Here is a 13,658-nt window from a genome sequence, read left to right as displayed (position 1 = left end):
ATAATTTTAACAGATATTGTCAAATTGCCCTCCAGAGGTTGTATTAATCTCCCCTACCAATTGCAATGCATGAGAGTACTTGTTTTCCCATAGCCTTGCCAACACTATGTGTTAACAAACTTAGGTACCTTTGCCAATCTGAGAAGTGAAAAATGATGTATCAGTGCAGTTTTAATTTGCAGTGGAATTGAATTTAGATAATTCTAGAAAGTGCCACAAAGGGAGGAGGCACGGGAGAGATGCGAACACGGAGGAAGGAGAACCTAGTTCTGCCTGAGGAAGGCTTTTAGAGAAGTTGGGGGTAGAGCTGAATCCCAAAAGATAAGCAGGAGTTTCTCAGTGGAGAAGAGGCAATGGGCTCAGATGAGGGAACATCGGGTGCAAAGCCGGGAAGGTGTGAAGGTGCAGAGCATATTCAGGTAGTGGCAGGCTGTCCAGCGTGACTGGAACACGGCATTCCTGTGTGGGGCTGAGAGGGGAGGGAGAGCTCCACAATCAGCAATGAGACTGGCAGCGGGGAGTGTGGCCAGATTGTGGAAAACCTCCTAGGCCTCCTTCTAAATCAAACTCGGTTTTTAAAAGATAAAATATATTCCCCGTCTGTAGGAACCAAAGAGAAAACAGAACTAAAGCCCATTCTCCCCAAAACGAATTCGAAAGTGAAATAATAATAAAACAATCGCTTTGAATCCTGTGGGGAAAATGAGAAGTACAGTATAAACACTTCTCACTCTTTTTTTCCTCTTTTTCTCCTGGAAGGAGGTTATACTTGAGTTAAATGTATACAGTTTCTAACTAACAGTTCCCAAAGGATGGTTTCAAAAATGTTCTGAGCCAGATAATGGTCTAGTTTCTCAAAGGATAGTGCTCCTTTGGATTTATATGTTCTCATCTATAACAATAAGAAATAGTTGCATTACTTATAGCATCACTCCTTATGCATGTGAATAATGATGAACCATTATTCCAGTAACCAATAATGAAGGATATGAACAATATAAATCAGAAATATGCAGCTTTTCTCCTGATATAAAAAGCACAAGCAACAAAAGTAGATAAATTGGACTTCAGTGAAATGTAAAACTTCTGTGCTTCAAAGAACACCATCAAGAAAGTGAAAAGACCACCCACAGCATAGGAGAAAATATTTGCCAATCATAGGTCTAATAAGAGTCTAGTATTCAGAATACATAAAGAAATCTTGTAACTCAGCAAAGACCATCCAACTAAAAATGGACAAATTATCCAAACAGACATTTCTTCAAAAGAGATATACAAATGGCCAGTAAGCACAGGAAAAGATGTTCTACATTGTTAGTTTTCAGGGAAATGCAAACCAAACTGCAATGAATACCACTTCACAACTGCTAGGATGACTACAATAAAAAAGATAGACAACAAGTATTGACAAGGATATGGTAAATTGGAACCCTCATCCATTGCTGGTAGGAATGTAAAATGGCACGACTATTGTGGAAAACAGTTTGGCAGTGCCTCAAAAGTTCCATGTAGAGTCACCATATGACCCAGCCATTTCACCCCTGGATATATATCCAGGAGAATTGAAAACATATATCCATACAAAAACTTGTACGTAAAGGTTTATAGCAACAATATTCCTAACAGCAAAAAGTGGAAATAACTCAAATTTCTATCAACTGGTGAATGAATAAACAAAACGAAGGCTTTATTTGGAACTTTATTCAGCCATAAAGATGAATGAAACGCTGACACATGCTACAACATGGACAGACCTTGAAAACACTGTGCTAAATGAAGGAAGGCCACCACAAAGGCCACACATTTTAAGATCTAATTTATAGGAAATGTCCAGAATGGGCAAACCCATAGAAAATAGAAAGTTGATTAGTGGCTGCTGGAGCTGGGAGAGGGGAAAATGGGCAGTAACTACTAATGGATATGGGTTGCTTTCTTGAGAGATGAAAATATTCTGGAATTAATGTGATGGTTGCTTAACTTGTGAATATACTAAAAATCACTTAGTCGTCCACTTTAAAGGGTGAATTCTATGGTATTTCAATTATATCTCAGGTTTTTTGTTTTTAACTTTTTCTTTCTTTTTGAGACAGAGTTTCACTCTTGTTGCCCAGGCTAGAGTGTAATGGCGCGATCTCGGCTCAGTGCAACCTCCACCTCTCGGGTTCAAGCGATTCTCCTGCCTCAGCCTCCCAAGTGGCTGGGATTACAGGCATGTGCCACCAGGCCCGGCTAGTTTTTTATTTTTAGTAGAGACAGGGTTTCTCCATGTTGATCAGGTTGGTCTCGAACTCACAACCTCAGGTGATCCACCCTCCTTGGCCTCCCAAAGTGCTGGGATTACAGGCATGAGCCACCGTGCCTGGTCAACTGTTTTTTGTTTTTGTTTTTGTTTTTGTTTTTTTTGAGATAGCGTTTCACTCACTCTGTTGCCCAGGCTAGAGTGCAATAATGTGATCTCAGCTCACTACAACCTCTGATTCCCAGGTTCAAGCGATTCTCCTGCCTCAGCCTCCTGAGTAGCTGGGATTACAGGCATGCACCACCATACCTGGCTAGTTTTTGTAGTTTTAGTAGAGATGAGGTTTCACTGTATTGGGTAAGCTGGTCTTGAACTCCTGACCTCAGGTGATCCACCTACCTCAGCCTCCCAAAGTGCTGGGATTATAGGCGGCATGAGCCACTGCAATTGGCCTATATCTCAGGTTTAAAAATAAAAAATAAAAGATTTAAAAGGAAACTTTTCTCCAAGGAGGACAAGCCAAAGCCTCAACATATTTTTAAATCTTTTTTCTTAGAAAATTAGAAATTGGTTAATTTGTTTTTTGTTTTTTTTTTTTTTAAGAACAGAATACATTATACTTCATTAAATAAATACCACAACTTTTCAATATTTCTTTAATTCCACGTTAGGCCAGGAGGAAGAGAGTAGAAATAAAACAGGGAGGAGGAAGGAGACTCAGAGGGAAAATTGGGGTGGGCAGTCACCTCCGGGCAGGGAGAGCCTCGCAGAGGCCAGGGAGGAGCATGGGACAGAAGAGTGGAACAGGGATGGGGAAAGGATGGGACAGGAACAAAGAACAGAGGCTGGCAGAGAGAGCTCTTGGATTCTGTGAGGGAAGAATCTGTACTCAGGAAGTTCTGTACTCAGAACCCAGAGAAATGAGGAAGTAATGTAAATCTTTACTGCATCTCTTGGGAAAATGCTGAAGAGGGGCCCATTCACAGCACAGCAAAACTGTTTAAAATTCCCCCCCTCTCCCATGTGCATCGCAACAAATGCTCACAGGATTTCTTCCTGTGCAGTGTCTTGTCTCTCTCATTATCTTACCCTCTTCCCTCAAGTATCATTATTCTTTGCCCACCAGCAGCTCTTGGTTCTTTTTATTACCTCAAACAAGATGATGAACATATCCATCATGCCCAAATGTTTCCTCGGGCTCCTTTGTCATTCCTCACTCCCGCCTCTGCCCTGCTTTCTCTTCCTAGAAGTTAGTTTGCATTTTCTAGAGTTTTGCATCAATGGAGTCCTACCCTATGTAGTCTTCCATAATCTGGCTTCTATACCCAGCCGAGTGTCTTTGAGCTGTACTCATAGGCTTTATCACTCCTTGTTGCCGAGTATGTTCTGTTATGTGTACACACCATGAGACTTTACTTTGAAGGTCAGGAATGCAGGACTCGGAGAGGGGACGAAATCTGACCACGTCAAGACCTTACCAAATTCCAGAATGGAGATGGGGGAGTGCCTGTTTCCCTAAAATACAAAGCCATTTGCACTATGAAAGAATGTGGCCACCACAACCACGTAAACGACCAAATACAACTGTGCTTCCTTCAATCTCTGTCTCCAGGTCTCATCAGGTCCCAGGCACACAGGGAGCTGAGGCAGCTTAGCAGTGTTGTGACTGCTGGGAGTAACTCTGAGAAATGTTTGACTTCTGGTCTTTTCTGCACTAAACCCTTCAAGAGGTTAGGACTTGAGGAAAATGTGTTACTTATAAGTGTAAAATATGTTACTTGTAAATAAATAAAACAAAGGACTTTATAATGTTTTATAAACTGTAAAGCATAAACCAAAGGCAAGATTTTATTTTCCCTCAGAAACCACTTCAAGTTGTATTTTGTGCTCAGATTAAAATTTAACATTTAAGGTAACTGATCTAGGAAAAACAAAACGAAACAAGGGAGTTAGAGGGCCATCAGTGAAACGATTCTAAGAAGCTATAATATTATGTCATCAGCAGAACTATGTGTACCTCTGTAGGAGGAGACTCAGAGTTCTATGGGCCCAAGATGAATCCCACAGAATGAGCTCTGTGACTCTGACCTCCAGCGTCACTCCTTCTCATGCCTAAATCGACAATAGAAGCTTGCTTTCTGTCTATAACTACTCAGCTATTTTGATCAAGCTGCTTCTACCCTGTCCAGAATCCTAGGGTGTCCCCAATCTGATTGGACCCATGGGACAATAGTTTAAAGAATTTTGAGACTTTGAGACTAAACAGTAGCCCCTGCAACACTACCCTCCAGGGCTATTTTCAGACCCTTGCTATTCTGAGTATGAGCTGCAGATTAGCAGTACCTGCGTGACCTGGAATTTGTTAGAAAGGCAAATTCTCAACACTCCTACCACCTACCTCCCTACTGAATTGCAATATGCATATTAGTGAAATCCCCAGGTGATTTTATGCACATTAAGGTATGTGAGAAGCCCTGGTCTAGACTAGTGGTTCTTCAACATTCCTTTTTTTTTTTGAGACAGAGTCAGAGTCTAGCTTTGTCGCCCAGGCTGGAGTGCTATGGCACAATCTTGGCTTACTGCAACCTCTGTCTTCCAGGTTCAAGTGATTCTCCTGCCTCAGCCTCCTGAGTAGCTGGGATTACAGGCGCCCCCCACCACACTCGGCAAATTTTTGTATTTTTAGTAGAGATGGGATTTCACATTGTTGGTCAGGCTGGTCTCGAACTCCTGACCTCAAGTGATCCACCCACCTTGGCCTTTCAAAGTGCTGGGATTACAAGCGTGAGCCACCGCGCCCGGTGGTTCTTCAACTTTTGAGTACATCAGAATCATCTGGAGGACGCTGGGCTGCAGGACCTGATCCAGGGACTACAGTCTGAGAACCGCTGCTCTAATGTCTAGAGCTGGATGATGACACAGAGATTGAGTCCTTTCCCATTACTGCGTAACAGTGATGGAGAATTCCTACATCTTCCAACTCAGCCCAAGATGAGAAACCAGGAAAGCTAACACTCCACAGTGAGTGGCACCGTGACCTCTTTCTGGGTTGTTTTAACATTGTCTCCCACTTAAGCAAAGCCATGGACAATAGGTTCTAAGGCCTTTGTACCAAAGCCAGAATAAATTTATGGCAGAGGCTCTGTCTCAGAATGTGTTTTCCTACCTTTGAGACAAATGGAGCCTGAAGTGCTGCAGATGAGAGCTATGGTGCTGGGAGGTCCCTGTCTGAGAACAGGCTGGAACAGGTTGGTTACCCTGTACTGCTCCTTTTGTGGAGTGTTCTTTGTCAAGGTCCTTAGAGTCCAAGGCTTTTGTGCTTGAGTTCTCCTTGTGAGTGTTCCGAGTTCTTAAGTCCACTTGTGCCCTGCACAGCACAGCAGCCAGGCACTGTGGTACAGACTTGAAATGCAGAACACCCTGAGCGCCAAGCACAGCTCCCAGACTGCTAACTCAGTGTTAGATCCTACTGCCTTTGTGCGGCAAAGATACACCTACGTGCACAGAGAAGACATCCCATGGAAGCAAAATTACTCTCAAATCAAAAAATTTGCTAAAGAAGGACACAACAGCTATTCTAAGAAGTAGAGATGAGGCCAGGCATGGTGGCTCACGCCTGGAATCCCAGCACTTTGGGAGGCCGAGGCAGGTGGATCACCTGAGATCAGGAGTTCAAGACCAGCCTGGCCAGTGTAGTAAAACCCTATTTCTATGAAAAATACAAAAATTAGCTGGGCGTGGTGGCAGGCACTTGTAATCCCAGCTACTCGGGAGGCTGAGGCAGGAAAATCACTTGAACCTGGGAGGCGGAGGTTGCAGTGAGCCGAGATCACACCATTGCACTCCAGCATGGTGACAAGAGCGAAACTGTCTAAAAAAAAAAAAAAAAAAAAAAGAGGGGGAAGTAGAGATGAGTTTTGACCCGTACAAGGTTGGTCATCTACCCCAAGTGCCCACTGGATGGGAAGAGGCAAGCTCTGTTTTCACCAAGAAAATCAGGTTATACATTTATATTATAGATAAGTTGCAAGTAGAAATAATATTGGTCATTGTGGAATGCTTCTTATATGCCAGGGTCTGTGCCAAATATTTGTAAATATTATTTCAGTCCTAGCTACAAGATTAATATCACTATTATCCTCCTTTCACACACGTGGAAACTAAGAAACAGAACTCTTGTATATTTTGCCCAAGGGTACAAAAGCAGTTTGGTATCCAAATCTGCACTCTCAACCATAGACTGTATGGTGGCAGGTTACCGAACAGTGAGGTGTGGTGGGGAAAGAGTCCACCATCATTGTTCACAATAGGAATTTTGAGAGAGAGAGAGATAGAGAAAGAGAGAGAGAGACTTTAAGTATCATTGGAACTGTTTCTATTTATCTATCTATTTGCATGAGCATGGGAAACAAAATCTCACGAAGAACCGTATTTTATAAAACAGATCAAATCACAGCTCTTCTGGCTGAAGACAGGCAGAGGCTCTGGAACCCCGCCCACTCCCACAGCACCCCCCACCACACCCTACTCCCATGCTGTGCTCACTCCTAGGAAGTGGTTCCACCTCTGTGGTCTCTGGCAGTTCCACCTCTATGGTCTTTGGCCTCAATATTTCCAATTCCAAGTCCATTCCCTAAGGGGCAAACCATGGATGTGTGCTGGAAGAGACCACTCCAGCCTTTGAGAATGCACAGCCTTTGAGAGGCAGCAGAATAAGTATGGTGAACTTTATTGAGCACTTAAAATTACAGTTACTTGAAGGCCACAAGGGAAAGGAATGCTTAGAGCACATCATAATAGGGAATTCAGGTAGAATGTTGAGTCTGAATGCCTTGTGTCTACCCACATAAAGATCCAATCCAGCTTCGAATTGTGTATAGGCATGAGTATATGTAATACGCATTAATGAATTGGCATTGGTCTGATCTACAGCATTAATGGATTGAGTATGTGTTGGAAGTGCGAGCACAGTAATAGTCCAAGCGTTAATTCATGGAGGTCCCACATCACTGTGGTAGCCTCGAGAAGCCAATGAAGATCTCAGAGCCTTCAGTGGGTTGTTTGGTGGGTGAGGTTGTTCTATCCCAAACCTCCATTCACAGCACTCTCACATGGGGGAACTCAAGTGCATCTGTCCAGGGACCAAAGTGGCAAGTGATCTGCTGCTCTCTCTGTACCATCCAGAAGGCCTGTATCTGCCCCTCTGGGTCACTGAGCTGGCTGGTTCTCTCAAAGTCAGCCGCCCGGAGAGAACAGCACAGCCAGACCCTTCTACCAGGGCACTGAACCTCTGGAAAGGCAGGAACTCAGGAGGCCCTGTCAGTCCCTTTTATGTTGTCCATTAAATTAATGACTGGTTTCGATCCATGGCGGGCGGGGGGGTGGAGATGGGGGGGCGGTTCTCACCTTAAGAAACAAACAAACAAAAAAAACCACTGTAACCTTTAAATCACCTTCGATATTCTGGCAGATTTTCTTCCAGTCTTTTTTCCTTCGAATTTTTAAAATACAAACTGAATTTACAATGTATATTCAGTTTGTTGAAGATTTTTTCTTCTAAAAGAATGGAATTGTAAGCATTTTCCAATGTATTAATTATTTTTTTGAAGCAACAAGTAATCATGAGTGACTTAAGTAAATTTGCCTGTGCCTTGATGTCCTCATGTTTAGAATAAAGCAGTGGCTCTCTAAGTTTTGCATGCATCAGAATCACCCAGAGGGTTTGTTAAAAGGCACAGATTGCTGGGCCCCACCCCAAAATTTCTGACTTAATAGGTCGGGAGTGGGGCCTGAAGATTTGCATTTCCAACTTTTCCAACTTCTGCTGATGCTGCTGGTCAGAAGACCATACTTGGAGAACCAGTGAAATGAAGAAACCGAGTTGTGGGATGTCCAAGCTTACCAATGGTCTCAAAATCTAAGTTTTTGAATATTTTTAAAAATTGTTTTAAAAAAACAATTCTTGGCCAGGCGTAGTGCCTCACACCTATAATACCAGCTCTTTGGGAGGCCAAGGTGGGTGGATCACCTGAATTCAAGTGTTGGAGACCAGCCTGGTCAACATGGCGAAACCCAGTTCTCTACTAAAAATACAAAAATTAGCTTGGCCTGGTGGCGGGTCCCTGTAATCCCAGCTGCTTGAGAGCCTGAGGCAGGAGAATTGCTTGAACCCAGGAGATAGACGTTGCAGTGAGACAAGATCGCGCCACTGCACTCCAGCCTGGGCAACAGAGCAAGTCTCAAAAACAAAACAAAAAAAAAAAGCAAAACAAAAAAACAATTCTTTAGCAACATCCTATGATTTTTTTTTTAATACGAAAGGAACATCACCTACCACTTACAAGTAATCGTTTCCACTTGTAAGTCATATGAGTTCCATACTTATATCTCTTTGAAGATACCTGGATTTTTAAAAGGATATCTTTAAAAGACAGGCAGATTTACATCTAATACTTGTTTTCTTCTTTTCCTTTACATAGTTCCATATGTTCTGAAGAGCTGTGCAGAATTTATAGAGACTCACGGCATCGTGGATGGAATCTATCGGCTTTCAGGAGTCACCTCAAACATACAACGGCTAAGGTAAGCTAAAAGAATAGCCCTAAAAGAATTCTCCCATGATTCTTCCTGTGTCCATGCCTCTGTCCGCCGATGTCCAGAGTATTAAAAACCCAAAGGAACTGAGGGAAGTGTGGCAGCACTGAAGATCAGATGCAGTGGTTTTCAGATGCCTGACTGTTCTTAATCTAATCAGGAAACCCTCCAGCCTGATATAATTCTTTCCAACAGAAGCTCCTAAGGCTTTCAATCTGTTTCTTTGTCTTGCACTAGATATATTCTTCTTAGGTGAATTTGATTTAACTCAAATGATTTAAATTACAAGTTAAGGAAAACGTGATTTTTTATCATTTGCTGGCCAGCCCAAAGCTTAGACTAGGTTCCTGTTACTTAGTACTCAGAACCCTGAGATCCATGTCAGTTTTTCTGCTGGCGCACCCTCAAATTTGACGTTTTGTCTGGTTGAGAAATCAGAAGCCTGTATGATTGTGCGTGTCTCTAACTGATGCTAGGATTTTAGGAATTACTGATGAGTGAAAAAAAAATTAAAAATAAATAAAAAAATTACTGATGGGTAAACTATTTCCAATTTTATGTATTTATCCTAAATATTTGGAAGAAATTTCTATCACATTAAATAAAGAGGGCAAAACATTTTATACAAAACACAGGTATATGTGTGCTTTATATTTATACAGAGATCATATAGAAGATAGAGTATATATATATGATTTTATATGACTTAAACAATAGATCTGCATATTTTGCATATTGTTCCTTAACACCAAAAGGAACACAATTTAATGTTATTTTAATTATAACATTTTATTATTACTTATATTTATTATATGTTCTTTAGTTATAAATGTAGAGTTTTAAAACAAAAAAATTATTGTTACAAGGTTAATATAATAAGTTGTGCAGGTAATTCAGTTTTCATAGTCTTTCTCCTGTTTGGTTTCTGCCCTTTCCCCCCAGATTTGGATTGTAATTAAATTATACCAAAGAAATAGAGCATCTTTTTTTTTTCCTAGAGAAGTGGTAGCTGTTAAAAAAAATTGGTTTATTGCAGCCATAGATTTTAATGAATCTATGTGTTTACATAATTTCACGAATTTACTAGTACTCCATTCAATGGCAAATACTTCTTAATGGTTTGAACTATACTGCACAGTAGGTTGCATCCTGGAAGGACACTTGGGTAGTAATGAATTATTTTTTATTTCAGCACTGACCTTATCCTTGACAAGAGAAATCTTTGGCTAAATAAATGAATAAGCTCTAGTTTGCTCTTGTTCTGCTCTCTTAAAAACATTCTCTTTTTAGTGCTCACTTCGGCAGCACATGTACTAAAAAAAAATTCTCTTTTTAAAAGAGAGCTATGCCAAGAGAACATAGCATGGCATAGTTCTGTTTTAAAACATAGCATGGGCCGGGCGCAGTGGCTCACGCCTGTAATCCCAGCACTTTGGGAGGCCAAGGTGGGGGGATCACTTGAGGTCTGGAGTTCGAGACCAGCCTGGCCAACATGGTGAAACCCCGTCTCTTCTAAAAATACAAAACTTAGCCGGGTGTGGTGGCGGGCGCCTGTAATCCCAGCTACTTGGGACGCTGAGGCAGAAGAATCCCTTGAACCCGGGAGGGAGGTGGAGGTTGCAGAGAGCCAAGATTGTGCCAGCCTTGGTGACAACAGTGAAACTCCATCTAAAAAAAAAATAGCATTTCATAGATCTCTTTTCAAAGCCCCACTCAGTTTCTTTCAGGTTCTGAAAGCATCAGGGATTTCCCTACCCTTCATTAAAGGGGTAGGCCCAGAGAATAGGAGAATGGGCAGTGAGCTGTTTCAAAAATGCTGGTTCTGAGAGTACTGTTGACTTTGTCACGTTAGATGACTTAGTGAATACTCTCAAAAAGCTTAACTTCTCTTCTATATTAAAGCTCAAATTTGTCATTTTTAAAACAGATTTTAATTTATGAGTATTAATATATATATTATTTGAAGCAGTATATTCATGTAACCTTTTTAGGAAATGTTTTCTAAATGTTTTTGAGGCCTGGAATTGGATGATATTCCAAGACATCTGTCCTGTAGGAGTCACCATCAGGCAGTCTAGAAGGTTCTATTGAGCACCAAAAAGATAGTCAGTTAGGCTGGGCATGGTGGCTCACACCTGTAATCCCAGCACTTTGGGAGGCCGAGGCAGTCGGATCATGAGGCCAGGAGATCGAGACCATCCTGGCTAACATGGTGAAACCCCGTCTCTACTAAAATACAAAAGATTAGCCAGGTGTGATAGCGGGCGCCTGTAGTCCCAGCTACTCAGAGGCTGAAGCAGGAGAATCACTTGAACCCAGGAGGCGGAGGCTGCAGTGAGCCAAGATTGCGCCACTACACTCCAGCCTGGGTGACAGAGCGAGACTCCATCACAAAAAAAAAAAAAAAAGGTCGATTAAAGTTCTCAAACTTTGGGTTTGAGTCTCCAGATAAAACAAGTTTGTTGACATGGATATATGGAGATGAGCGACAACAACCTGACCTACCCTAGTTTCGGTCTCTCCTGTAAGAAAGGGAAATTCATTTTGAACAATATTTTGGAAAAACTGAAATCTCAATAGGACTTTTTGGCAAATTGTGTTGATATTTCCCCAGTGTTCACAACCAAGACTGCAGACATGATGCCATGGGAAATCCATTTGTAAATGAGCATTATGTCTTTCTCATCACAGCAGATTTTGCAAGGAAGATCCAAACCTGAAATGGAAGTCTTCCTGTGACTTCCTCGGGCCTGGAGTAGAAGATCTTTTTGAATTAAGGTCAAAAATATAGTCAGATCAGCAGTTTAGGGTCTTTTTACCCCTAAGCAACCAAGCAGCTGCTGACATGGAACACACACTCCCTGGGATTGTTATGTCTCCGTCTGTGTTGTTTCAGGCAAGAGTTTGGCTCAGATCAATGTCCAGATCTGACAAGGGAAGTGTACCTCCAGGACATCCACTGTGTGGGCTCGCTCTGCAAGCTCTACTTTAGGGAGCTGCCCAACCCCCTCCTGACTTATGAGCTCTATGAGAAATTCACGGTGAGTGTTTGGATTTCCATTATGGTTACTGGGTGGGATGCATGGATGGGCCAAGAAGAGTTTCAGCACTAAAATAACAATAATAACACTCACCAGATGGTTGACATTATCTTAGCATGGTGAGGGAAGTAGGATAATATGGTAAGGAAAATAGGGTAGTGGAACTGTTTGCTAAATTTTTCTTTCTTGAATTTTCGGAATCATGTTGTTTGTTTTAAGAGCTGGGTTGAATTATCTCCATGTTTATTCAACTGAATGTGCCTTATTGTATAGGGAGGAAACTGAGAACCCCAGAAGTAAAGTGGCTGGCCCAAGGTCACACAGCAGAGGCAGGACAGGAACCTGAAACTTCTCATGCTACACCCTTTGCTAGCTTTTTTATCAGACCATTCCCTCTGTGTTTCTTTTGTGGGTTGGGGAAAGAGGTGGGTGGGTAGAGAAGGGAGAGGGAACAAACAAATGTCAAGAGGGGTCAGAAAGCTGGGAAGCAAAAAGAATATGAGAAAAACAGCTAAGAGGGAGAGCAGGATAGGTCGGTGAGTTGGGCTGGTGGAGAGGATGGATGGGCTTTAGCAAAATACCTAAGTAGCAGCTGTATGGTCACCAAATAGGGCACACCCATAGGAAAGTAGAAAGAAGAATAAATGCTTACAGGATGGCTGTAGAGATAGCGTGAAAAACATGGCTTGAACATTTGGCTGCATGAGAGAAGGTGTAGAGTAGGCAGAGGGCTGGGTTTAACCAAGGTTGGGGTTCAGCTGGCAAAGAGGGATGAGGGAGATGAGAGCAGGTGCTGGGGACACTGAAATAATTGACCATAGAATTTAGTGTAGATGCAAAAGGAAGTGAGGGCACAAGGTAGATAAGTAACAGTATAAAAGTAGATCATCCCAGTGAAGTCAGTGGAGTGTTGAAGTATGGTAGTTAGAGAGGGATGTTTGAAAGTGAGATTATGGCGAGGTTATGGTTTTGGGTAAGGACCAGATCTAATCACTAACAGTGGGAGGGAACCTTTCTCATGGCTCCTGTAATAAATTTGTTTTGAGTATATGAAAAGTTCTTCAATTTGAAATGATACAGGAATAAATGAATGGTATTTCTTAAAAATGGGCTTGGGCTGTAAAAATATGTTTAGGAGTTTTCAATGGTACAGGGAAATATTCAAATGATAATTGAAGAAAAACTAAACGCACAACTGTATATTAAAAAAGGATTAAAAGGAAAGATGCTCAAAAGACTAGAAGACTAACAGCTATTCATTTCAGTGATGGGATTTCAGACAGTTTTTCCTGTTTCTTTAACTTTCATAATTTTGCCCACTAATAGTTTTTAGCCAACAACAACAAGAACAACAAAAATCTTCTGGTTATATATACTTAAAGAATTTAAAAAAGGGAAAACAAAATCAAGAAATAGGGGGAGAAATGAAGATTTAAAAAAAAGAAAAAAAATAGTCCAAAGCACATAAAAAAATGGGCATAAATGTTGACCTTTAGAGAAGTCAACGTGTACCAGCTGGCATAGTTGTCATTGGTTAGGGGACCCCTCTCCTTTAGATCTAAGGCAGAAGGTAAAGAAGCCTCCTATCTGCATGGCTAAGTTGTGAATAATGGTATCCGCTACCCATGGAACCACAGAAGAGTCTTTCCTAGGAACCAAGAAGAAAGGTGTTGTGAGCTTCATGTGGGTCTGTCAGATTATGATCACTTTCACCACATGTAAGTATTTGGTCATTTTAAGAGTAATCCTATTTAATAATAGACATTATGAAAAATGAAGGAAAG

General features: G+C 41.6%; 1 protein-coding gene across 2 annotated transcripts in view; it reads left to right on the top strand.

The window, feature by feature from the left end:
* The window catches only part of ARHGAP31 (Rho GTPase activating protein 31), a 129,383-nt gene that overhangs the window by 68,172 nt on the left and 47,553 nt on the right, over positions 1 to 13,658 (top strand). For both annotated transcript variants that reach the window (XM_033211156.1, XM_033211157.1), the window contains exons 2-3: positions 8,719 to 8,821; positions 11,730 to 11,874. In XM_033211156.1, the coding sequence (XP_033067047.1) occupies positions 8,719 to 8,821; positions 11,730 to 11,874 (248 nt within the window). The remainder of the gene's footprint in view (positions 1 to 8,718; positions 8,822 to 11,729; positions 11,875 to 13,658) is intronic.

Source organism: Trachypithecus francoisi, unplaced genomic scaffold, assembly GCF_009764315.1.
Source record: "Trachypithecus francoisi isolate TF-2019V2 unplaced genomic scaffold, Tfra_2.0 Lachesis_group0, whole genome shotgun sequence".
NCBI lineage: Eukaryota > Metazoa > Chordata > Mammalia > Primates > Cercopithecidae > Trachypithecus > Trachypithecus francoisi.
The sequence above is the reverse complement of the archived record's forward strand: the minus strand, read 5'-3'. Positions and strand labels throughout refer to the sequence as shown.